The following is a 25,109-nucleotide window of genomic DNA, read 5'->3' on the forward strand; positions in this document are numbered from 1 at the left end:
GTATTTCTCTGCATGTCTGTGACTGTGTCTCTGACAGCAATGATTGATCACGAAAACACAAGAACTGCATGATTTGTTGACATTTTGAAACCGTCCTCCGCTTTCAATAGTAACAAAACGCAGGAAAATATGCAGAGACTTTTATTTGTCCTTGAAGAGTTCAAATAAAAAAACTAAAAATAATAGTTTTTTTGTTCGTTTGTCTTAAGTTGGAAAAGTAACAAAAAACAAACATCTTTTAGCTGCAAAAATGATCACATTTTAAAAGTAAAAATGAAGAGTTTCCTTCCAAAATGAGATAACTCAGTTTTTCAAAGTTTTCAAAAATCATGTTTATATTATTGTGCAATCCAATTTATATCAATCAAACTGCAGTTGGTTGGTTTCGATTAAAGCCATATAAACTCGATAAATACAGCTAACTAACACAATAAAACACAACAGAAACATGATAACATAATAAAAAACATGATTTTTTATTTTAAATGAGTTATCTCATTTTGGAACCAAACTCTCCAAATCTACTTATTGTTGAAGACTCACTGAAGTGCCTTGAAATGTTGAGATATTTTAAACAAATGTATGTACTTTACAGCTGAAGTACAGAATGATGTCATTGTTTAGTGGAAGAAATTGAATGCTTTTATTTTAAACACTTATACTAACATATAAGTAGTGGTACGTTTAATAATACAATTTTTTTTTTTGATTCAATTGGATCTTTAAGAGCATTTGTACACATATGAATATAAAGATCACAACTTGCACCCTTTGAAAGTATGACCCATTAAACCAATAACATGTCTGCCATAATGTCTCGGGCTGCGCTTCCCGATACTGTTGTCTGCTACGAAGACTCTAAAGGTATATCTTAACTACAGGTATATCTTTTCTTCGTGTGTTTCCCGTACTATCTCTTTCCTACGTGCCACGTTAACAGGTGCTGTCCACGGCGGTGGTGCTGAATTGATGGATATAGATCGTTCGACAATCAATCATTTACTCTATACAGACTGCTTTATGTGAGATAGCGGCGTTCTTTATAAAATAAGCACTTTGGAAAAAGTTGAAGTTGCATTTAGTAGGACTCATGAGATAACAATAAACCGAATTACAAACTAAATCCAACAATGGATTTTATTTAATTGTGAAATCAATGTGCGAACCCGCAATCTCATGCCAGAATGTCTCAACTAACCGGCAGTGTGGTCATTCATATCAAAGCTTCTCAAGATTTTAGGTCATAAGGAGGGTCATGCAAAGCCGCTTGCTGTTGCGGAGCATTGAAAAAGTTGATTCCAGTAACTAACAATTACACTTGTTTAGTTCACACTTTTATTGTGCTTGCTCACTGGATGCTCAAGTGGCGTGTTTACAGCACGAAGCATGCAGCTTATGGCCGCGTTTATTAAAACATTAAAATATAATCAACATTATGAATCACACTTGAGTTAGTAAGACCAACAAGATCTACAAACTATTTTGGTCCCTTTTGTAGAATTGTCTCTTCTGATATAGTGCACATACACTAACTGGCTCCGTGGACGGTGCCGTCTTTGATTTAGGACAGCTCTTCGCTTTCTCGCTGCCATAGTTTGACCGAACTCCCCATAACATTCATTCCCTTATATAGACTCCCTTGCACTCTCATCTGCAAGCTCTCCTTCTGGCTCCAGCAGAGAGCATTTACATTTAGTCATTTAGCAGACGCTTTTATACAAAGCGACTCACAAATGAGGTAAACAATGGGAGCAATTGGAACAACATAAGTACAACGAAAAGCATAAGTGCAATAGAACTGGTCTCATACAGTATAGCCTACTACAGTATACAAAGCTAAGTTTTGTTTTCATTTTCAGAGATCATCTACAGCTGGGTGTTCAACGAGCTCCCCTCGTTCGTGGCAGAGGACAGCCGGCGATTCATCTCGCAGGAGATGGGAAATCTGTACATCTCCAAGGTGCAGCCCTCGGACGTGGGCAGCTACGTGTGCCAAGTGAAGAACACTGTTACCAACGCCAGGGTCCTGAGCCCGCCAACACCCCTGACTCTGAAAACAGATGGTGAGATATTACACACGCTTCACACTCGCACGCACACGTGAAACACCGCTCAGCTGCATGACAGAACTGGGCTGGATGCCAAGTGCTTCTCTAGGTAGACCGAATGGATGAATCAATACCATGACATGAAGTCCCGGCGCTATTGAAATAAATGAAATTAAATTGAGTCATTCCGAGCTGGTGCTTTGGAATTTAAGGAAGACGTCTTTAAAATATAGTTTTTTTTTAAATAGACTCACATAGAAACACTACACTGGGAACAATCCGTAACCGAGTTTTTCTCAAATTTTATGACTTTTTTACCATATTTCAAAAATACATAAAATGTCCTTTTTTAACATTTCGTGTGGAAAATCTTTAAATATAAAAGAAAGACTTGCATCACAGAGAAAAACTTGACATTATACACTGAACAAGACCTTTTATTTTACACAAACATATCAAACAAAGATGGCTTGTGACAGATCATGAATGTGCAGGAGATGACCACAGTAGCAAAACCCCATTCAAAAGCACTCGGCTTTATTCACAACAGTGTAACAAGCAAGGCCGGAAGAGAGCTGTGAGGGAACGGTGCAAGGCCGGTGACGCGAGTGATAATGAGTGTCAGCTGCGCATTGCACCGGTCTCACGTGTCTCGGATGGGACCCCACCTCGAGCCAGGAGCACAGTTCAATGTAAGGAAGGAAGGAGGTGGAAACCGGCGAACATAACACCAACTTTTAATAAAATAAACAAACAATAAACCGAAAGTATAATTAAACATAACATGAAGTCCAGGCCTGGTCCTCTCTCGTCCTACACTCCTGTCGCTCGTCTTTTATGCTTCCGGAGCTACTCCGTGAGAGATGCGAGACCGGTGCAACATGCAGCTGACACTCATTATCACTCGCGTCACCGGCCTTGCGCCTTTCCTTCAGGGCTCTCGTCCCGCATGCGGTTTTGGATGTGAAGATGTTCTGCGTGTTCTAGAATCTCCTTCAAATATCAAACATTTTGATCTCCTCCAGCTGAAAGAAATCATCGTCTGAAGCACTTTGCAATTTTCTGTGAAATCTGTCAGCTGCTCAGAATCTGCAAACTGGCAAAGCTTTTCGGCAAGTGTTGTAAACTCAAAACTCTGAACAAATATGGTGTTGTGTATTCCAGGATTCATTCAAAAAGGACAAATTCAATTTATAAACCATGAAATGTGAGCATTACCATGTTTGCAGATATTGTTTATGTACATAAATATAAAAAAGATTCAAAAGATTAGGATCACTTGACTAAAATATATTTAGTTATTTACGTAGATAATATGATGTAATATAATACAAACATCTGCCATTCCTTAAACAAACAGATAGCCCCCCCAACTCATATCATAGCCAACTGGGCTAGTAAATAACATATTCTGTTTGGGCCTCTAGTGCCACATAAAGTGAGCTGAACATAAAGTCACCGGAATGACTATGTGCTACCACGTGGAGTTGTTTTGTGTAATCATGACAGAAATTATGCTTAAAAAACTAAATATGTCTGGTTTATCGGTGCTTTACTTCCATCTGTGACGGTATGAAACCCATCCAGGGACTGTAGTCCAGATGCAGAGCCCGTTTAGATACATTACAGCTGCTCTTCTGAGATTCACTGTGTATTTTTGAAGCTCTGGATAGCATCCAGGCACAGTGCATCAATAACTGAAAAGGCTACAAATTATGTATGTTCCTGCAAATCTGGCTTAAAGGGATATGCACATTTTATTCACTCACCACATTGGCACTAAGGTCAGCTGTCTGCTTTTGAATTTTTTACACCATGTGAAGCCAGTTTAATGAGGTATCTGACTTATACACATGCTTTATGTGTCTCTCTTCTCTTAGCTTTCTCTCTCTTCTACTCTCTGTTTGAGAGACCCTTAGGGCCAAACTGAAAGTGTCATGAATTCCAAACATCCGCATTAAACGGAGAGCATGAGGTGCTTTATCATTTGCTTTAGAGATCTTTTTTTCAGACAATGCGTTCTGGTGAAACTGGCCATCGGGGAAATCATTTCCCAGCATAAAATTAACCCAATCAATGGTGCTCTTCCAGAATGGGCTGTGGCTTCTTTTATAGCCCGCTCCCACGAGCCGAGCGGCGAGCCAAACGAACGGCTGTCACTTCAGGCGCTTTTACATACTTCAGAGACGCGCATGCATCACCTGCTGCCGTTACACTTCAACGTCAGTCCCTCCGGTACGCTGCCCCGTAACAGCCTAGCTGAAAGAAGAACAGTGCCCTAAAAGCTTGTTTTTGCCTACGTGGTCTAATGTAATGCACGTCCTTTATCAGGACACCGTGTCCCCCTCGGCACGCGTCCCTCCCCCTCTCAGGCATTTGCATAACCTTGTTGTGAGAAACGGTCCTTGGAGACATACACAAATCTAAATGCATTAGCATACTAAATTGGATTTGCGTCTCTTGTTAGCAGAGATAGCGAATGCGAGTTGCGTCATGTTCTCGGTTAATACAGGCCACTCTTAAAATAAAGGAAGAACAGACAAAGGCAATCGAAGGCCATAACGGGCAAAAGAAAATCCTGAGGGATAGCTTTGTGCCACAGGTGGTTGAGTTGCGATGAAATGCTTTGCCGCAGCTGCATTTTCAAATAATCATGCAGTCAGGGTCTCGCGGAAGGCCGTGCGAAATCAGAGCGAGTGCAGCGAGAGTTTAGTCACCCGTAGTGCAAACACGGCTGATGGGGATCTTTATTCATTCTTTGCTTGACGCTCCGACTGTTTTTGGCTGGGAAGCCTTGCGCATTCTCTCGGTGTGTTTCCGCCTAAAACCCTGAAAATGACTCGTCACCCCAAGCTTTCTCACAGACTTCGACGCAGGACCTGCGATTCGTTCTCTCTGGTGAGATGATTCCAGCTACGTGCTGGAATGAGCAGTTGAAATGCTTCACCTGTGTCCTTACCTCGGCTAAGACACTCTTAATCAAACTGCCCAACTGCATCTGCGCTCAGCCGCACCTTCAGGGGAAACCATGCATCTTCTTCGCCCGCTCTCTCGGAGAACCGTAAAGACACCGCGGGCCCTCGGTTCTTAAGTGATAAATCGCACCTTAATAGATGTGACTCGCATGGAACTATAACTCTTACGGACTCATCAACCAAGTTGCTACGCTCACAAACACTCACCGGATTACCCAACCTTGTTGCTCGGCTTTGGACCTTGGAGGGGCAGTGACCATGTGAAGGGTCAAACTGTTTTGTAGGTCTTCATCATTTGTCATTCATTCATAGAGGACGAAGTCTTGACGTCATTGAATCCGAAGAGCGAACTGATTTCGGTTATTAAACTAGAAATGTTGAGACAAATAAAGAGGATTTTAAATGTCACAAGGAAACATTTTTGCAGAAGAAGGAGTGAGGAAAACAGATTTTTTTTATTTACAAATGTTAAATAAGAGTAATTTGATGATCATTAAATGAAAAATAAGGACTCTGTGCTGTTTGTGTGTATTTCTTGAAATAACACTCCAATGTGTAATACGTTTCACACTTGCATGTAGCACATCTTAAATGATATCCACCCCAAATGAATCGGAGTGTGTTGTAAAGGGCCATAGAGGTGTTTTATTTATGACCCAACATATTTAAACGTTCATCATTATACATATTTGTATACATTTTTTATTGATAAAGTCAATAGCAGTTTCTCAAATTATGGATAAGAGCATTGAACCAATGCATTGTAATGAATGTCAGCTCACATTAGCCTGCAAAACGGGTGTAAATGCGTCATAACCTGACTAGCATAAAATCAACACAGACAAACCGTCATTTCCCAAAACCAGAAGCTACTCGGCAGGCTTCTGCCACATTAAACCAGCAACCAAAGGACGTTGACCTTTTGTGATGGGCATTCCCCTTCAACTGCCATATTGGTTCAGATCACAATGTCACGTTAAGAGTTTCTCTGGCCTTCAGGAATTCCTCTTTCAAATGCCTTGTTAGTTATGCCTCTGTAATGTTTCCAGACAGCGGGGAAGACATTTGCTAAGTATGTACAGGAATCCTTTATACAGTAAGTGGACATTGGAATACAAAATGTGTCCTAATATGACATTGTTCAAATCTCCTATTTGTGATTTTAATGGGAAGTGAAATGTCACACATTCTGTCTGTTGAAGAGAGGGGTGATAGATGGAGCTCCAGCACTTACTTTTTCCTAAGACATCCAGTTATTTTGTTTCTTGAAGGAGTAGGTCACCTGAAAGGTGCAGGTCATCGTTTACTCCTCCTCATGTCATTCTGAACACGTATGATGTTCATGATTCAAAATAAACAACATCTTTGGTGTTTCAAACATTGAAGAAACACAGAAACAAAAGGAGAGCGTGTTCATCAGAGAATTTTCATTTATGGGTGTACTGTTTCTTTAAGAGCTTTCGCACCAGAATGTTCCTGTTGTCAGAGAGGTGTGTTAAGTGCTTCCAATTTGCACTTTTGCTTCGGCTCAGTCATTAGAATATAGATGTGAACCTCAGCATTGGGATAATGGATTTTTTCATTAGCAGTTGCATGTAGAAGCTTTAATCGTTTGATGGATGCCCAGACTTTCATCAGGTGATCATTCTGCATGGCACAACATAAGAAAAGCAAAATTGCCTTGCACGAAACGACCCCATCTCACGTCAATAAATGGCTTAAATTGTGAAATTTGAAAATAGGCGTTGCGACACGAGAAGGCCCCGATGGTTTGTTTTGCCTCAGTCAGATTAAACCTCAGTACTATCAATTTCAGTCCTTCCAGATGCTAAATAGGAATACGATGCCGCGTGCACCAAAGAAATATTGCAGATTCATTATGCACGCGGGATTGCTGGAATCACAAATGTGTAGCAATAAGGAGAATGAGATTGAAATTGAAAAGTTGTTTGGGGAAAAAAGGAATGCTGTCATATAATGGGCTATAAATGGGATGTCGATTACTGCTATAGGCAAGGGGGTCGCGCTTTTGCTGGGTTTGGATGGTTAGTTTTCAGAAAATAGTCCCTGCTGTTACATGTCGTGCTTTTATAAGATTATGGTTGCCATAGACCAAAATTACAAATAATTTTTTACATGAATTAATGAATATGAATACGAAACACACGATATGTGATATTTTTTCTAACTACAAAAAGAAAAGGAATTCTTCCTCATGTAAAATTCATGCAACAGTTTGCCATTTAATAAGACTGATAATCAGGCCCCAGAATGGGAGTGTTTTCCTTCATAATTGGAGATTTACTCTACGCCACCTGACATATCTCAGGGCAAGTGGATGGGCCCTCATGCCGTTCGCATGAATAAACAACGGGGCCGTGCCCCCCAGCTACGACGTCTGGAGAGATATCCAGCCCTTCCAAATTCCCCTGCATTCCACTGAATTTCGACTCAATTAGACTCCGGCGTGATATGCCGCTTTGAAGACAAATTCTCTCGCCCTGTTTCCCAGCGGCATCTGAAGTGTGCGCAACTTGGAAAATTATTTAGTTTAGCAGCTTGTCATGCGTGGCACTGTAGAGAATTCCCTCTTTGCTTCACCGACAACCACCTGTCTGCCGTGATTCCTCTGGGTTAGTTGGGCTGATTTGTGAATGCGAGAGATTTGTTCGTAGTATTGCTACTCATATTGATCTTTCTACAGTTGCACTGATCATGCGGGTTTATAGACTTTAGGGCTTGATGCATCTATGAATCCGTTTTTATTTTATTGTTTTTTAAAGACGCGGTTTGTAAATTTGCCTGCATTTTAAAATCTCCAAACCAAAAGATTGCAGATTACTTCATGTACTTGGGTTTGGAGTCAAAAACTGTACCCGACAGTTTAACTTATAAACAATTGTTCAAATCCAGTAAATGATTTTTATGCATGTCTAACCAAAAAAAGATACACGTTGCTGCTTTTTACATTTGTGACCCTAGACCACAAAACCACTCATACGAAGCACAAGTAGTATATTTGTAGTAATAGCTTAAATAGACAAGTTTAGTACAAAATATTAGTACAAAATATTGTACTATCCCAACAAGCCATGCATCAATGGGGAGCCTATTTATTCTTATATTTATGTACAAGACATCCAGCAGTTAAGACATCGCATAACCCATAAGACATCCAGCAGTTCACGTATGTTTTATTTTTTCATTTACCTATTTTTTTGCACATTTTGGGAAATTGTTTTAAAAACATGGATGGAAATGCCAAGATGTGTATAAATTCTAAAAATGCACAACTTTATCTGATTCTGTTCTTGATCTGTTTACCCTCATCGCATGTTTAAGTGGAGCATTTATTAACTCGCAGTATACACTACAGTCTCCAGGCTTGCAGAATCAATATTAGAATAAATAAAAAAAAATGAATCACTGACTGGCCATGTGGGATATTCTTGCGCAGATAAAGGTTTTCCGATAGTTTTCGAGGTGAATCATTTGCGTAAAAAAGTGTATAATGACGTTTTTTGGATCTGCATTACAGTATTGTCTCATTATATAACATTTATGGTTGTCGCGCTGTCCATTGTGAGGTCAAGGCTTCAGAACCTCTGTGCTAGATATCCAGCGAGCAGTATAGTTCATACGAGTGATGTAATTTATCACAAAGCGTACAGTTCCTCTGGCCTCTGCTAAATCTACAAACGCATCTACCTAAGAGAAAAAACTTGAGCCCAGTGTACGGAAAGCACACGTTTGCTGTCACAGGTTTAAATTAATGAGTACAGCCTTCCAAAAACCAACTGGGATGATGCCAGTGTGGAATCTCGTGTGAGTGGGCAGAAGGTGTGAATAATGTGCTGATCCAACACCTGCAGACCGAGATATTTAGAGGTTTGCCGTTGTCCCGTGGAGTCAGGTGCAGGAGAACGAATCACCACCAGCAAAAGATCACAGCACAAGAGCTTTCCTGATCTCGCCGTAAAGTGTGATTAGAACGTAAGGGGTCATGTCTGGGGCTGCATCCCTATTTGCATACTACATAGGTATGCTAAGTTAGTATTCGCATTCTAAATAACTGTTCAGTGAAAATAACAAGGCAAACGTGTCGATGTGTCCATGCAATGCTTTTCAGGTAGTGGTACCCACAATCCTTTGTCCTGAAAAAGAGTTTTTGATGGTTTTCGTTTGAATTGTAGAACAATGCCAAGCAATGAGCTGCCCACAGGGGTTTTATAAATGCATTTAAAGTTAAAGCTGCTGTTAATCATTTTTATACGATCATCTTTCAGAATACCTCGCATACAATGCATGACAGATATCACTGAAATAGGCATCGTGAGAAATCACACCTGTCTCTGTGACAGCCGTGGGCTTATAAACACCAAAATCCAATCTGAATGTGCATCAGAAAATGTCGCTTTCTGTTCTGTTCTCTTCTCTGCAGCTCCCAAAAAAAACAAAGTTAAATCCTTCAACGCACTGACTTACACATATGTGTGTTTTCTGTCGCCTAGGTGTCATGGGAGAGTACGAGCCCAAAATTGAAGCACACTTTCCCCAGACTGTACTAGCAGCCAAAGGGGTCACGGTGAGACTGGAGTGCTTCGCTCTTGGGAAGTAAGTACGGCGACATCATAACCCACCCACATTCCTCCGTATCTCTGAATGTCAAGACCACCCCCTCGCACACCGCCACCTCAAGGTGCCTTTCCATCGGCACAAACGCATGCACAATTCTCCATCGCCCCAGTGTAACGCCTCTTTTCTGTTGGAATCATTAATAATCATAATTATGACCAATTTTACAAGTCGAGCCTGTTTCTTTGTAGAGTAGAGCGCAGCACGTTCTCCGGAGATGAGGCCTTGGCAGGAGCATAGCTATTTTTAAGCCTAACTCCTGTCTGCCGTTAAATGAGCTCTCCACAAGTATTGAACTCTGCACCATATCTGATATAGTGGCAATTTCTCTCTGATTGGTGTAGAAACAGCGGCGGGATTCGGCCCCTGGGAGCCGTATATTCTGGTAATAGTTGAACGGGGAGGCAGAGGTGAGGGCCGAGGGCTGTGAGATGAAAGCGAATGAGAGCGCTGGCACGTCATTGTTTGGAGGATGCTTTTAATATCTGTTATATTCACATTTGGCCAAGGATAGCGCGGTGAAAAATGAAAGTGGCCAGTACAGGTCCACCGCTGGAAGGCAGAAAAGCACTTTGACATTAAGTCAGGGCAGCGCACTGCGTCCAGATGATGTACTGCCCAGGCTTTTTTCACGGATGCTTAAGTTTTTGCTCGCTGTGCCCTGCTGCTTTCATATACGAAAAAAATTATATTGTTAAAAGTTGTCCCTGTTTTTCCTTGAGTGGAATTATCCGCCGTAACTTCGGGTTATGTATGTTTGTAGTCAAAAGCAAATATTTAAAGGATGTTGTAGGGCGCTCATCTGAGCGACTAACCTTTGCATAGTCAGGTGGTTCTCTGCATTCCGTATTTCCTTTAACTTGCCCAGATGCGTTTAAATGAATATTGAGTTATTATTAAAGTTATTCAATTACTCGAAATGGATGGATCCTGGCCAGTTTTCTATTATTTTGTCACAATTTTCTACTATTTTACTGGACCAGGTACAAACAGGTACAATGTCCTTGGTGACGTTAGAATTATGTTGTTTTTATCATGTTGGCTGAAATTGCACTCTTACGTGGGAAGTGCATGACTCCACTTTTTTAGAAAATGTCAACCATTTTGTTTTACGCAGTATTATAATGTTTTCTTTCAGTTTATCGGTATCTTTTGCATTCTTGAGAGCGCAGTTTGTATATTTACACAATTACGACACTGCTCATGAATCAAAGTGCAACGCTGCATTTTAAAAACATAATCCGCCGTCATCAGGCTGTAATTCTATTTGCGTTCGTTATTGGAAATGAATAATTCAAATGCGAAGCCCTATCAGGCGCAAACACCTTATAAGCCAAACTGTTCTAAAGACCCAGTAATTGTTTACAGTGCCTTCGAGGACCCCTTTGTGAAGAAATGCACGTTTACAATTAATTATCCACATTAGAATAATAAGTCATTACTTAAACCTAGACATTGATCTATGTATTCTTGTTGGCTTCTCCTTCTTACTTCGATTCAACTTTACGCACTCAGTTCATGAAAAATCTGGCCGGTGGCCTTTCCCATCCCAGCTAATTCATGGCTTTGATGGCTACGTGTCTGAAAGCGGGTCTTCCGGTGAGCTTGAGATCTCGTCCTCAATTTATTCGCAAATAAATAATTTATCAGGGCGAGTTATTAGAAAATGCCACTCTTTATAATGAAGTAAATTGAAGCAAGAATTGCTTTTGGTCTCACGCTGTCACTCAGTGTGTATGACAAGCTAACAGTCGGAGAGAATAAGGACTTGTCTTTTGTGTGAATGGAATATGCCGGAGCGTTTATTGTCAATAGTGCAGGCTGTCTGCAGGGATGCTTTTCATACTCGGCATTGCAGTGGGCAGTTTCAAAGGCATACTGCCAGCTCATAATGGCCAATGCGTCTGGAGCCGAAAATGTTACCCGGACTACAAGAGGGGTCTGCTTTCATGCTCTCTGACATTCTGCTAAAGGTGTAACCTTTCTGTGAGGTTCTCACACTATTTAGGAAATAAGGCACAGATATTTTCATGTCATTTTCAAGTGGTTAAATAAAAGGGATAAATAAAAATCATGTCACTGTTGAACACAAAATGAGAAAAGTTTAGGGATTCTTATGTCCATGCGAAGTCAACACGGGTCAATGTTGTCTGGTTATCAACGTTCTTCAAAATAAATGTTTTGTGTTCTGCAGAAGGGTAAATAAATGATGAACAGATTTTCATGTTTTTCCTTTTAATGCCTTCATTGAAAGCCACATTAAACATAAAAACGTATGTTTATATATGATTCGTTGCTTTTTTGTATTTCACTGCTGGCCGTGACTTTATCAAGTTGCGACTGTTTTAGAATTTTCAAGGTCACTCGAAGCCGTTTAATGAACTTAATGAAATGAGCTTTTTAATTCAGAAAAATGCATTGGAGGCCTTGCTATATTGCAAACACAACACAAAAACTAAAAGCATCGAATGAAATGTTATTAGGCACAACCACTACGTATTATACTTGACCTCTGTGTAGGCTGGGCATACGCACACATCGCAACCATCAAGCATATGTTTCACATCATACCCATTACTATATCACATATTTTAACAAGTCGGAAATGCTGTACTGACAAGCATAATGACTCGCAACTCTTGGTTTTTATAAATCATCAACTGACATATGCAAATCTGATCCACGTCCGCCATAACAGCTGACCTCTAAAGCACTGTTTACATCGGTAGAAATCACAGCAGATGGCTCAAGTTATCCTACCCTCTCAAACACGCTAATGTTTGTTCTCTAACCCAAACGACCCTTCTGGCTTTATCACGCACCCATCATAATGTAACCTGGCAGCTCGGAGAAACTTCATCCTGTGCGCATAAACGTCCCAGGAAGATTTAAAGGAGCGCAGAGGGAGATGAGACCTCAGAAACGTGACGTTTTTATCATGGGGGCCGGCGGTTGATTGATGGCAGCGCTGGGGTTTTCCATCGCATCTCGTTTCCACCGTTGGAAAGCTGTGAAATGGAGCTGTCACTCTGGAGCAGCGCTGATCATGTCTGATAGAGCGGGTTATCTGCTGGCGGGCGGCGCACCTAGCAGGTCATATCACACGCCCGCTGCAGCCACAAATAGGGATGGATGGCGGTGTACAAATACTGCTTATCTGCACAGCTATCCGGACGTTTATTGTGTTACTCAGTACACAGCCACTTACAGCGGACGAGGCATATCAGATTGTCCTCTGTGTACTTTTGAAAAAACCTGCGGTATCAGTTTTACAAATTAGTGCGGATGGGCGCCTACACGTTTTTTGGGGCACGGAGATAGAAGGAATTGCTTTCAGATAAGGTGTGTGTGTGTTTAAAAGGTGAAATGCGTTATTTTACTGCTTTCCCGCGAGATAACTAGCATGGCACTCGCAACCAAAGATCGTGGGTTCAAACCCTTCGATTTATACACATTCATAGTGTATGTTGTCTTTGCACCATATTTGAACTTTGTTTCTTTGAATCTTTGAATGCTTTTTCAGTCCTGTCCCCACGATCACCTGGAGGAAGATGAGTGGGAACATCCCGAAGAAAGCACGCCTGCGCAAATCACAGGCGGTTCTTGAGATCCCCAACATCCAGCTGGATGATTCTGGGAGTTATGAGTGTAAAGCTGAAAACACGAAAGGAGGCACAGCCTACAGAGGACATCTGCAGGTCTATAGTGAGTATGGAGAGTCTATATTTACATAAAAAACACATGGAATTGACACAAAAATGTTCCAAAACCACATTTCACCTGTTTTAGTACATGTGAAATTCATGTTTTTTGTGTGAGGGGGTCTTTGCATCTGAAATGTGTACACTTCACATTCAGTATGTTAAACAGTTAGCCCCCGATGCTCATGTCACTGGTTAAGCCAACGTTTAACAAACATTGAATTACCTGTTGGCACTACAAAAAATAGATTTCTTCCCATTTCTATCTCATTTTACAGTTCAAAAATGTAAACATTCATAAATCAAGATACATTTACTTGTGAAGTTCATAACTTCTCGAGTGTCTCGTGACTAGTCGTTGACCTATGAGATTCCAAGTTAAGACTGAGTGCCGTCCAGTCAAGTATTATGTTTTTTTAAACACTACTAAAAAAGCTTGACTTATAAATCGTATTACTCACAAATGTATCCTTTTGTTTAAGAAGATCCTCTTGGGTAGGGAATAAACTTGTTTTGGGATGTTTCCTTTGAACAAATCTCACCTTGTATCTTATTTGGCACTGTTTGGACTAGAGACATGGATAATATCTGGAATTGTGGGGTTTGTTGAGGTGTGCAATTTTTTTCTACAAAAATAACTGTTGATTTATTTCAAAGAAACCTGAGCCGTATCTAGACAACAGGATATAATAGAGACGTGTGGTGGGTTTATTTGTAACCCCTAACAACCACATAGCATCGCCCCACAACGCCCCAGCTTCATTTCAGCTATCAACTTTCAGGGCAAGCATTACTGACATATTCTACAGATAAATGTAAGCATGCAGTTGTGTAAGAGTTTATGATATAAAAGACTTGAAAGCAATGGGTCGCAGTAGTGAGGAAATAGAATCCGTTGGGTCTGTATCTGATTGTTTCTTGGAAAATCTGATTGTTTTTTGGCATGCGTGACATCACAGGAAGAACTCATGGCAGTTTCCGGTTGGGAACTTAAAGAGAGAATTGGAAAAATTAGAAAATTGTTTAATTTAGCAGATGCTGTACATTGCGGCACACAGCAGTGGATACTGCCGCGGGTTCTTCCTGTGGAACGCGGAAGCCACACAGGCATAGAGTCCATTGTTCCACTGGGGATGCTCTCTCTTTCTTTTCTGGCATTATTTTGACTGGCCTTTATGACACAACATATACATTTTAAGCAGAGACAGCCAGTATTCGTCAAAGTTTCACAAGACAAAATGGCGGCATCTTTAGAAGACTTTTGTCCAATAAAATCGTACGGACTGTTTTATCATTATTTTGGCTTTTGCCGTACACTGCAAAAATGACTTTATCTTTTCTTTCTTATTTCCAGTAAAAATGTCAAAACATTCTTGAATCAAGAAGTATTTTCTTGATGAGCACATTGACCTGAGAAAATAAGTCTTGTTTTTAGTCCAAAAATATGAAATTTTAGTGAATTTGTGGTTAAAACAAGCAAACAAATCTGCCAATGGGGTAAGAAAAATTATCTTGAATTAAGGTTTAATTTTTTTACTAAAAACAAGACTTATTTTCTTAAGTCAGTTCGCCCATCAAGAAAATACTTTGTGATTCAAGAACGTTTAGACTTTTTTACTGGGAAAGACTAAGTACGAAAGTCATTTTTGTAGTGCTATAGAAATGCATATTTTTTGACCCAGATATTTTCCCTTTCCCTCCGTGGCTTTGATACGGGCCTGATTCAGAAGTTTGAGATATCCATTCATCTCTTCCAGACTCCTCTCTTGATCCGTTCGATAGAGGTTCTGACTTAGATAAAGTGTCCTGTGCCATAAAAGTAAGTGTATCAGCGGGGCACAAGATGAATGTAGTGTCCCCATGATTTTATACAAAAAACTGGATTTAGGAGGTTTATGACTGTCATAGGGACCGGTGATTCACCACATTGTCTGGCTGAACAAAGCCTGAAAACAACAGCTGTTTTTCTTCCCCATCACGACGATGTCCAGACACAATTGTCTTCCTTTGTGATTTCTTCATCAGCTTTTTGGGACTTACGAGAGATTAAATGAGCTGTCGCTCTTTATGCGTCCTGAAATGTTGTAAATCCCCTTGCGTGTCAGTCAGACGGGGCTTTCTGTCTAAGTGTGCAGTACTTGGCCAGTATTATAAAGGGAGAACTGTCAGTCTGAATTGCTTTAAAATGTGATGTTAAGGCCAAAGTTACATTAAGTTAACATAAAATCAAAATTGGATTCCTGTGCACTCCTCATGCACGGTAAAAATAACGTTTGTAATCTTTCATTAATTGAATGTAAATAATGTAAAACGTGCTCTTCGTATTTAATGAAGCTGTAATAAATGTACCGTAGTGTGTGAAAGTCAACCAATCATAACATAGCTCATTTGCATATATAATCATTAAAACTGCAATCGAGTGCCGCAGGGATAACATGTTTTGTACGCTGGTTCCCTCGACAAGAAGCCCATAGGAAATGTATAGTATCAACAAAGGTTTATGATGCTTACACGTATTGTACATCAAGAAACCCTTCACAAATGAACACAACAAATTCAATAGCCAGAAATAAAAAGCGAACTCTCGGTTATAAACATAGTACATAACGGTCACTCAACATCAACTCTTTTGGATTTTATTAAAACCACGTTTCGTGCTAAGGAACTAATCTGCGGACGAATATCCCTCCAGAATTCTTTTTAATTTGTGCCCATGTTGCTTTACCATGTTGTTCACTTTATAATTTCTGTGGATGGTCCCATTTGGCAACTTGATTTAGAAACATAATAGCTTTAAATATCACGAGTAGAGCATTACTTGTTTGAAAAAATGCTTTTTGCGGCTTGGGCTGGGAATCGATTCCAAAAAGAACAGTTTCCTGTATTGTGAGGCATTGGGAATCGAGAGTCGTTGCGAATGTTGGAAACGATTCAATTAAAGAGAAACGACTCTTCAGTAGGAGCCATTTTAAACACAAACGCAGCCCCATAGCCGATTTCATTGGTCAACTCACAGTCACCTGTCAAGACTTCATAACAAAACCTATGGATGCTATCTGTGAAATTGTGAGGCCGACACGAAATATTCTGCATTTATTTATAATTTCATTTATTGAAAAAATCTAAGAAAGAGTTTGTATTTTTAATGATACATTAAAATTGAAATGACATGGTGCATGTTTCATTCAGGTCTTGTTTAAAAAACAGCAGAAAATGATTTAGCGTGGAAATTGAAAATTTGTATTAAAATAATCTCCATATTAGGGCTTTCCTCCATTGTTTCCTTTTATCACCCATCGTCACTTAAGTCAAAGATACTCCAGTCAACCCCATTTGACGCTGTCTACAAATACCACCCCATTGTGTTCTCTATTTAAAAATGTGTCTTCCTGTTAATGACGCATAGATCTGTTACCCGCGATCACACTTCACTTCAGAATGCCCTGGGCACTAGACATTCAGCCATCACCTGCTAACAGTATTCCAGGCACACATCTGCTCATATAATTTGCATACGACCAATTCTCTCCGAAAGCCTCTGAAGGCTCACCCACAGTAGGGTTCGATCCCAGATCAAGTTAGCCGTGCGTCGCGACCTGCTTGAATTATGCGTCACGTGCATGACCCGGGTGAGCGACGAGCGGCAAGGGGGTGCGCCAATGGGCAGGGGAGCGCATCCTTCTCAAGGCTGCTGCCCACCGTTATTATGTTGGCCGAGGGTCTGCGGTGAGGGATGGTGGTGTGGATGGAGGGAGGCGATTAGTTTTATTACCATGTCCAAGAGCTGTAACTCAAGGAGTCCGTGCCTTTGCCAGAGGTTACCTCCACCTCTTCTTTCCTCCCACCTCCGTTTTCCTGTTTCGCCCACCCTCCTGAAACGGTCACGAGATGCTTTGTAAATTACACAAACCACTTAAAAATCTCACTGGGAGTGATATCAATTATTATCTTTCTGGCCATTGACATGATGTTGTGAACGTAGGGTGACCAGTGATGCAAACTCTGAACTGAAAGGAGCGCATTATGCTTTGAATGAGTATACCGGATAGATCCAGTATATGCTAATACTAGATTGTCAAGGTGTTGTGTCAGCTTGCAATGGTGTTGCTATGCGGTTGCTAGATGGTTCTGTGTAATTGCTTATGGGGCCCAGTGAAAGAAGCCCAACCTTTTTGATATATTGTCGTGTAGACATACCTCGGGTCTCTACTCCAGTGTGAGTTTATGGGATTTTCACCCATTTTATCGTCCGCCAGAAGCGAATTGGAAGTCACGTTGCTGAAAGAATAAATTGCACACCTCTACTCAACAAGCCACATGATTTAATTTATCATGAATGAGTTACTGTACTTACTGTACAGTCAAGGGTTCGATGAAATCCCCAACCTCAAACATCGGAAATAATAAACAGCACCGCTAATAACATCCATCTGTAGTTATTATGGAATAATGTCAAAGCGGCGTATGTTTCCGCTCAGATGGATTGCAAAGACTTTCTTGTGCAGGGCATTGTGGGTAATAAAAGTCCTCTGGTTTCACAACTTTGAGTCTTGTCATTTTTAATGAAAACACTCCCCACTGTTTCTCTCATACATATTCATTCAGCAAAACGGACAGTGTGACAAAGGATGCCTACAAACTGCAACTGCGTGTGATGTTTAACTAAATTTTGTCGGTTCAGCTGGAGCAACGGTTGGATGTTTATAGAAAGGATTTACTGCCCTAAAACTACTACTATGTACTATCGGTCATTAACATCAAAGCCTTCCCACTTCTTCGGATTTAATAGAGGCTTTTGAGGTTGGTTGTTTGTCTTGTGCTGACTTTAAATTTTTTATTCCATTTCTAAAAGATTGAAGAACTTGTGAGACGACGAATTTCAAGTGTTTTTAAACCTGCACAGAACACAAAGTGCAAGATAGTAAATCCTATTGGATCCTATTTTTCTTCCGGACCCTTATATGATCTTGGGATGGGGTGTAGTTGAATCATTGGACAGGCGAGCGACAGTAATGTATTGAGTTAATCACAGTCAGTCTCTGGATGGCAGTAGATGGTTGTGTGCATCTCAGTCAGAGCGGGCTGGAGAAATGTCATACATTTTTGTCGGTCACCCCACAGCAAGGGCTCATGCAACACATGTCGCAGTGTGAATAAAGTGGCCATCATAATGTATTGGGTTTCTTGGACAATATAATGGAACTGATTTTTTATTTGCAAACATTTTAAAACCAGTAAAAAGTACCATCACCCCAAGGAGATGGTTCTGGAAATACTTTATTTTATGTCACTTGGTTTGATGTTTTGTTATATCACTGACACACTTTGGTATTCATACACATTTTAAAGTGTTACTGGAAAATGTAAATGTTATTTTACGTTGAAAATGTTATATTTAATAAACATTCTATATGTATTTCGCAAGAATATGTATTTCCATACGTTTTTTTAGGTAAATTTAATTTACTCTCTAAATTACTCTTCACAGCTATGCCAATAGAACCATTTTTGGTTCCACAAAGAATCATTCATTCAACCATCTCTTTCTTACTTTTTTATAATCTGACTTTTTTCTGCCACAAAGAACCTTTTGTTTCTTCAGATGTTAAATATTCTTCATGGAACCAAAATGTTCTTCAATTTCAATTCAATTCAATTTTATTTATATAGCGGTTTTCGCAATGTGCATTGTTCCAAAGCAGCTTTACAGGGGAAATTAAAAACACAAAAAAGGTAAAACACATGAATATTTTAACTTATTATATAAACACCTAGTAAATAATATCCAATGTCAGCAGTCTCCCGGTGGTTTATTTAGCATATTTTGCATTAAGTGAATGCTTGGCTGAAAAGATGTGTCTTTAATCTAGATTTAAATTGGGCGAGTCTGTTTGATCCTCGAATAGCGTCTAGAAGGAAATTCCAGAGTTTATCTGCTACGTATGACGAAAAGCTTGACCCCCTTTGGTGGATTTAGATATTCTAGGTATTATCAAAAGTCCTGCGTTTTGAGATCTTAGAGAGCGTGATGGGTTGTAGTGTGATAGAAGCTCTGTTAGGTAGGTAGGGGCTAAACCCTTTAAGGCTTTATAAGTGATTAAAAGAACTTTAAAGTCAATACGATACTTAATGGGTAGCCAGTGAAGCGTTGATAACATTGGGGTTATGTGATGGTATTTTCTGGACCTGGTTAGAACTCTGGCAGCTGCGTTCTGAACTAACTGTAGTTTGTTTATTGATGATGCAGGACAAACACTAAGTAGAGCATTACAGCAGTCTTGAGGTCATAAATGCATAAGCTTCTCTACGTCAGCAACACATAGAATAGTTCGTAATTTGGCAACATTTCTTAGGTGGAAAAAGGCTGTTTTTGTGACATTTGAGATGACAGGTTGCTGTCTAATATAACGCCTAAATCTTTTACTGTATTTGTGGGAGTAACAGTACATCCTTCTTCTATGGTATCATCAAAAACCTTTTGAAGCACCTTTTTAAGAGTGTATGAGCAACACATATATCAGATGAAAGAACAGAGCCTTCGCAAAAATCTCTATACACTTCATTCATGGGGAGGTTTCTTCAAGAAGTATTTTTAAATATATTTTTCTTTTTTGGATCCGAATATGCTGTGCTCTTTCATAAGATCGGTAACAGTGCCCCCTAAGCGTTCTCTTGTAAATGACAGATAATTCCCTCAATGTAAGGGAAAGACTTCAACAGTGTACACAAATTAAAAACTTTCTTCAGGTATGTTCATCTCAGATTTTTGTTTAAAAATTGCTGTAATGGTGCTATATAGCACTTAAAGTGGTTCTTGGCTCGTAATCATAGGGGAACCTCTTTAAGTGCAATATAGAACCAAATCTTGGTGCTTCAGAGGTTCTTTGGGATGACTGAGGTACTACAGTATATAGCACCGCTTCCGTATAAAAAATCCCTGTATGGTTCTTCAGCGGTTCTAAGTAGTACCTCAGTACTCCCACTATGATTACGAGCCAAGAACCTCTTTTAGTTCTACATGGCACCATGTTTTTACAGTGTTAAACTTGTACATTTTCTTTTTCTCAGTAAAGACAGTAAAAAAGATGGCAGAGCAAGTACAAAAGCGTCCTGACTGAGATTGTCGAGTTTTTGCATGTGTTGAGTTTTTTCTCTGTGCTCTCTAGCTCTGCCGCAGTGGATCAGTATGATAAATGACACTCAACTGGACAGTGGAGAGCAGCTCCGGTGGGAGTGCAGAGCCGCAGGAAAACCCAGGCCCACCTACCGCTGGATGCGCAACGGAGAACCGCTCAGCCCACAGGTACACACACAACACAAATATTACAAATGGGCTCATTTTAATAACACTGTTATTTCCACTCGACTTGTATTCCTATTGAGATGCCCTACTGTATGTATATATCACTCCTCACACAAAAGCTACTGTAATTTCCCAAGGGTTGGTGGTATAATTATGCAGGTTTCCGAGATACTTTTGTTTGGACAAATTGTAAAGCAACATCGCAGAGAATGTAATCCCATAATGCTTTTCTGGAACAACAATGAGAAAGGAGGACAGATTGAGACTTATTTAAACCCTCTGCAACGCCATTCAAAAGTTTAGGGTCTGAAGGCGATTATTCGTTTTTTTAACAAAACATATATTAAAAATGGAAGAGGTATTATTATACTGTAAATGTTATAGTATATACTAAACAATAAAGAAAAAACAGTCCATAAAGTCCCAGCATATACATGTAATCTACAGTACGATCTCCTTCAATATTGTTTAAAGACCTCAATAAACTTATATACAGTATATATTATGTAGTTATGATTATTTTACTGATGCAGAAAAGCATATTCTTGAGTAAATGACCCTGAAATCTTCAAAGCTCAAACATTTCATGCATAAACATACATAAAACGTGTTAAATTAATGGCACAATGAGCTATTCACAATACCTCTTGTGGCTATAAACTCTTACCATACGTCCACATGGGTCTCTGCCTGTTTCTATTTTTATTTGTTCACTGTAATTTAACAACAAAACCCTGAGATAAACTTAAGACTCGGGCATAACCGAGACCTTAACGTGTTCTCCTTAGTTACAAAAAAGCAACTAATGGCATCTTCCTCTTCGAGAGATTCTTCACACACACTTAAATCTCTTAACAGTTAGACAAAACCTTTAGCTCTCTGGAATACTTCCATGAACACATTTGCACCGACGGGCCTTAATTGTTAATATGTGTCTATATTGCATTACATATCATTAAGAAGGACATTACAGAAGTGTCATCCCTCTGTACTTAGAAAATGCTGGAGTGCTGTGGCAGATGTATAATAGACATTAAAGCAGCAGTCTGACAGGTGAGGATGTGCTTGTAAAGCGGTTCTTGTCTTCCCACAGAGCAGAGTGGAAATGGTGAATGGGGAATTGATCATTCACAGGTTACAGCAGGCGGATTCGGGGATGTACCAGTGCGTTGCCGAGAACAAATACGGAAGCGTCTACTCCAGCGCAGAGCTCAAAATACTGGGTAACTGCATTTACATTGACGTTCTGTTTTCCGGGTTCAATACCAATCATGCTCAATGTAAGTCATCGTATATATTATCACAGACAATCATGTCAACTCACTACAATAAAAAACAAGGAAAATCAGGTTTACAGAAATGCATTAACAATAGAATTCTAATGCGCGAGACAGAAATGTGAATGTTATGCTAGTCAAATTCTTATTCAAAATGTATTATTCAAATTCTTACATATTCCTGTAAATGTGTTTTATTCTATCTAAATAATGTATATACAGATATATAAGATTCTTATCAAATAGTTAAGGTTAAAATATTGAATTGTGTTAGTAAAAATAAATCATGCAGTATCGGAGCAGTATTGAACATGAGTAATACACCTAAATGTCTATTCAGTTTAAATATGGCTTAAACAAATCTGTACTCATAGCCAGCCAAGGCAATTGAAAAGTGAGCAAAATGAGTTACTGATGCATTGAGAAAGTTAAACAATGTAAAAAGGCCATTTAACCCCACAGGTAATGCGTCTCTCAATGAGAAGGCCAGTTATTGACAGGTGCATTTCAATTAAACACAATGAATGATCCACAACGTAGAACGGCCACGTTGCAAATCAATTTTCACTTTTTTGTTTACGGATCTGAAAGCACTGCCAGCACTTTTGAGGAAGGAAACAAACTTGGGTGATATTGAATTCGGCGTCCGTCAGGAATGTCTAAACTGAAGATTTACACAGAGAAAGCTGCCGCGAACAACCTCATAGCACCGCGGACAGAAGCAAACGAAAGCAAGCAAGATAAAAGAAGAGAAACATGAAAGCATTGAGGGGAAAGAAGTTAGTTGGCTCGGATTTGGTTTGTTCGTCTGTCACAGTGTAATGAGAACAAAAACATGTAGCAATCGCTTATGAAAAGCACCAACGCTCTGCGTCTCTGGACATCTAGGACCAGACAAAAGAGATGCACACTGGGATTGCGGGACGCCCTCATTTTCTCCTTGTCAGCTTTGATTCTTCTGCAAATTCCAAGATGCATGTGGTCGCCCTGCCGTCGCTTTCCTGTGGGTCATTCAGATTTGACATCCCTCATTATGGTCTTGTTTGTCGGTTAGTCTGAACATGAACTCTTTTGACGGTATTCGTGTTGACTTGAAAGCCTCATGGCTCAATTTAAGAAGGAAAAGGAAAAATACATGGATGTATGTACAATATTTCTCCCAAATTTCGAAAAAAAATATAGTTGCTGTATTCATTTATTTGCAGAAAAGGAAAACTGCAGTGATATTAAAAGAAAAGATGCTCTGAAATTCAACAAACACTGGACTGGAAGGGCCACAACACATTTACAGTAGAAATGCTTATAACATGACCATTTGTCTCTTATTTTTTCTTTGGCTGTATATCACATAAATGTATAATTGAAATAATTTAACAAAATAATAAATGATATTATAAATAACATAAATGCAAAAACAAATATATTAAGATGTATCATTTTAGATATATTATTTATGAAAAGAATATAATATACAGAAAAGGCCTGTCCAAAAAAGTCACACACTAAGTATTTTGCTGGACCGCCTTTAGCTTTGATTACTGTTACAGTATTAAATGTGGGATTCATGCAATTTCCCCGGAGCTGTAAGTCACTAAATATTTCCCTTTACTGGTCCTGCACTGACAGTCCCGTTTTTATGTATTTGTTTCACATTCCCAAGTTGCTCTACGCCGGTGGGGAGAGCTGTCCTCTGTGACTTGGTTTATTCTGTTATAATCACGATCGCATATTGCAGTGACATAGTACACAGCAAAAAGCAGCCCTCATTCACATGAGACACAGCTGCAGGGTGAGTCAGGGTCCGGCATGGCCTGCAATTTGTGGCACAGTTGTGTCGCTCAGACCCTTGAGGGCACTGAAGTGGGCTGCACTCGGTGAACCATCGATGCAAAACACCTCTTAGTATCCACTGTAAGAGACGCATGTCAAAACTTGGTTTAAAACATATATTCAGACGCCCATAAGCAATCTGCGGCGGATCTTTTACCACAAAATCACACTTTTCCATGCCCACCCCAAACAAATGTTGATCACTGAGTCTCAGCTTGTGCCGAGATGGTGTGAATAGAAGCCCTTTGGCAATTGCTGAGATTAAAATGGCATCTTTTCTAATGTCACCCGTAAAAAACATGGTTCAACCTTTGACTAACCACTGCTGGCGAGACCCGTCAGCGTGTAACTACAGGCCCCAGTAGACTCCACCAGCTCTGCAGACATCATCACTTTTAGCCTGCATGTGTTTAGTTCTGCTCCGTGGAACATCATCACACTCACACAATATCATCTTCAGCCACAGGAGAATGTGTCGTAAAAAAGCACAGGGCTTTTGTGATGTCTTGTATATACAGCATGCGCATGAACATCAATATATTGCAGAACAGGCAACATTCAAAGGCTTATTAAAACGTCCTTACAGTATATCGAAGCAAAGTCATTTGGAGGCAAACGTCCATTCTTGCAAGTTCAGAAATGATAATTATTAGGCTATTAGCAATTTCGTTTGAATAAAATAGACACACTGGAGAGTTTTAATATTTCTCTCATTTTCACATGCCAAGAAACACACAAAAAGTCCTTGGTGTTAGTGCCACAAAATGAAGAGCAAAAGATGCTAAACCCATGAGAGAAAATTGGCTCATAATAATGATATTTTAGTAACTGTATGTCTGTGTGCCTTCAACTTGCGAATATAAAAAAAATGCTTGCCGTGCATATTTATTTGATTCGTTTTTAACACAGTCCTGCAATGGATAAGCTATTTCACATAATGTCCACAATAGAGAATAATTACTCAATTACTAAGAACAGCTCAGAAGTTAAGGTTTCAGTGTATGAAATGTAGCGGCATCTAGTGGTGAGGTTGGGAATTGCATCCAACGGCTCATCCCACCCCTCCTTTTCGAAGCGCTTTGGTGGCTGACACCGGACAAAGATGTGGTCACCTTTTCACTTTGTCGAAGGAGATAACCTATTTACGAAACGCGCTCTGTAGAGCAGCTTGTCCATTTAGGGCTACTGTAGAAACAACATGGCGAATTCCATGTAAGGGGGCCCGGGGTGTATGTAGATAGAAATAGCTCATTCCAAGGTAATAAACACTTCATTATTTAAGATCTTTAACCACGTCTGGAGACATACACTATGTATATTGTATTTTCTTTCTGTCAATA

At 39.8% G+C, this 25,109-nt stretch overlaps 1 protein-coding gene across 1 annotated transcript in view; it reads left to right on the forward strand.

The window, feature by feature from the left end:
* The window catches only part of cntn5 (contactin 5), a gene marked incomplete at its 5' end in the record, with an annotated part of 94,206 nt that overhangs the window by 29,326 nt on the left and 39,771 nt on the right, over window positions 1–25,109 (forward strand). Inside the window, 5 exons of the mRNA XM_079465335.1 lie at window positions 1,860–2,063; window positions 9,535–9,637; window positions 13,182–13,363; window positions 20,526–20,662; window positions 21,756–21,885. Of these exons, the coding sequence (XP_079321461.1) occupies window positions 1,860–2,063; window positions 9,535–9,637; window positions 13,182–13,363; window positions 20,526–20,662; window positions 21,756–21,885 (756 nt within the window). The remainder of the gene's footprint in view (window positions 1–1,859; window positions 2,064–9,534; window positions 9,638–13,181; window positions 13,364–20,525; window positions 20,663–21,755; window positions 21,886–25,109) is intronic.

This window comes from Barbatula barbatula (genome assembly GCF_947034865.1).
Source record: "Barbatula barbatula genome assembly, chromosome: 10".
Classification (NCBI taxonomy): Eukaryota; Metazoa; Chordata; class Actinopteri; order Cypriniformes; family Nemacheilidae; genus Barbatula; species Barbatula barbatula.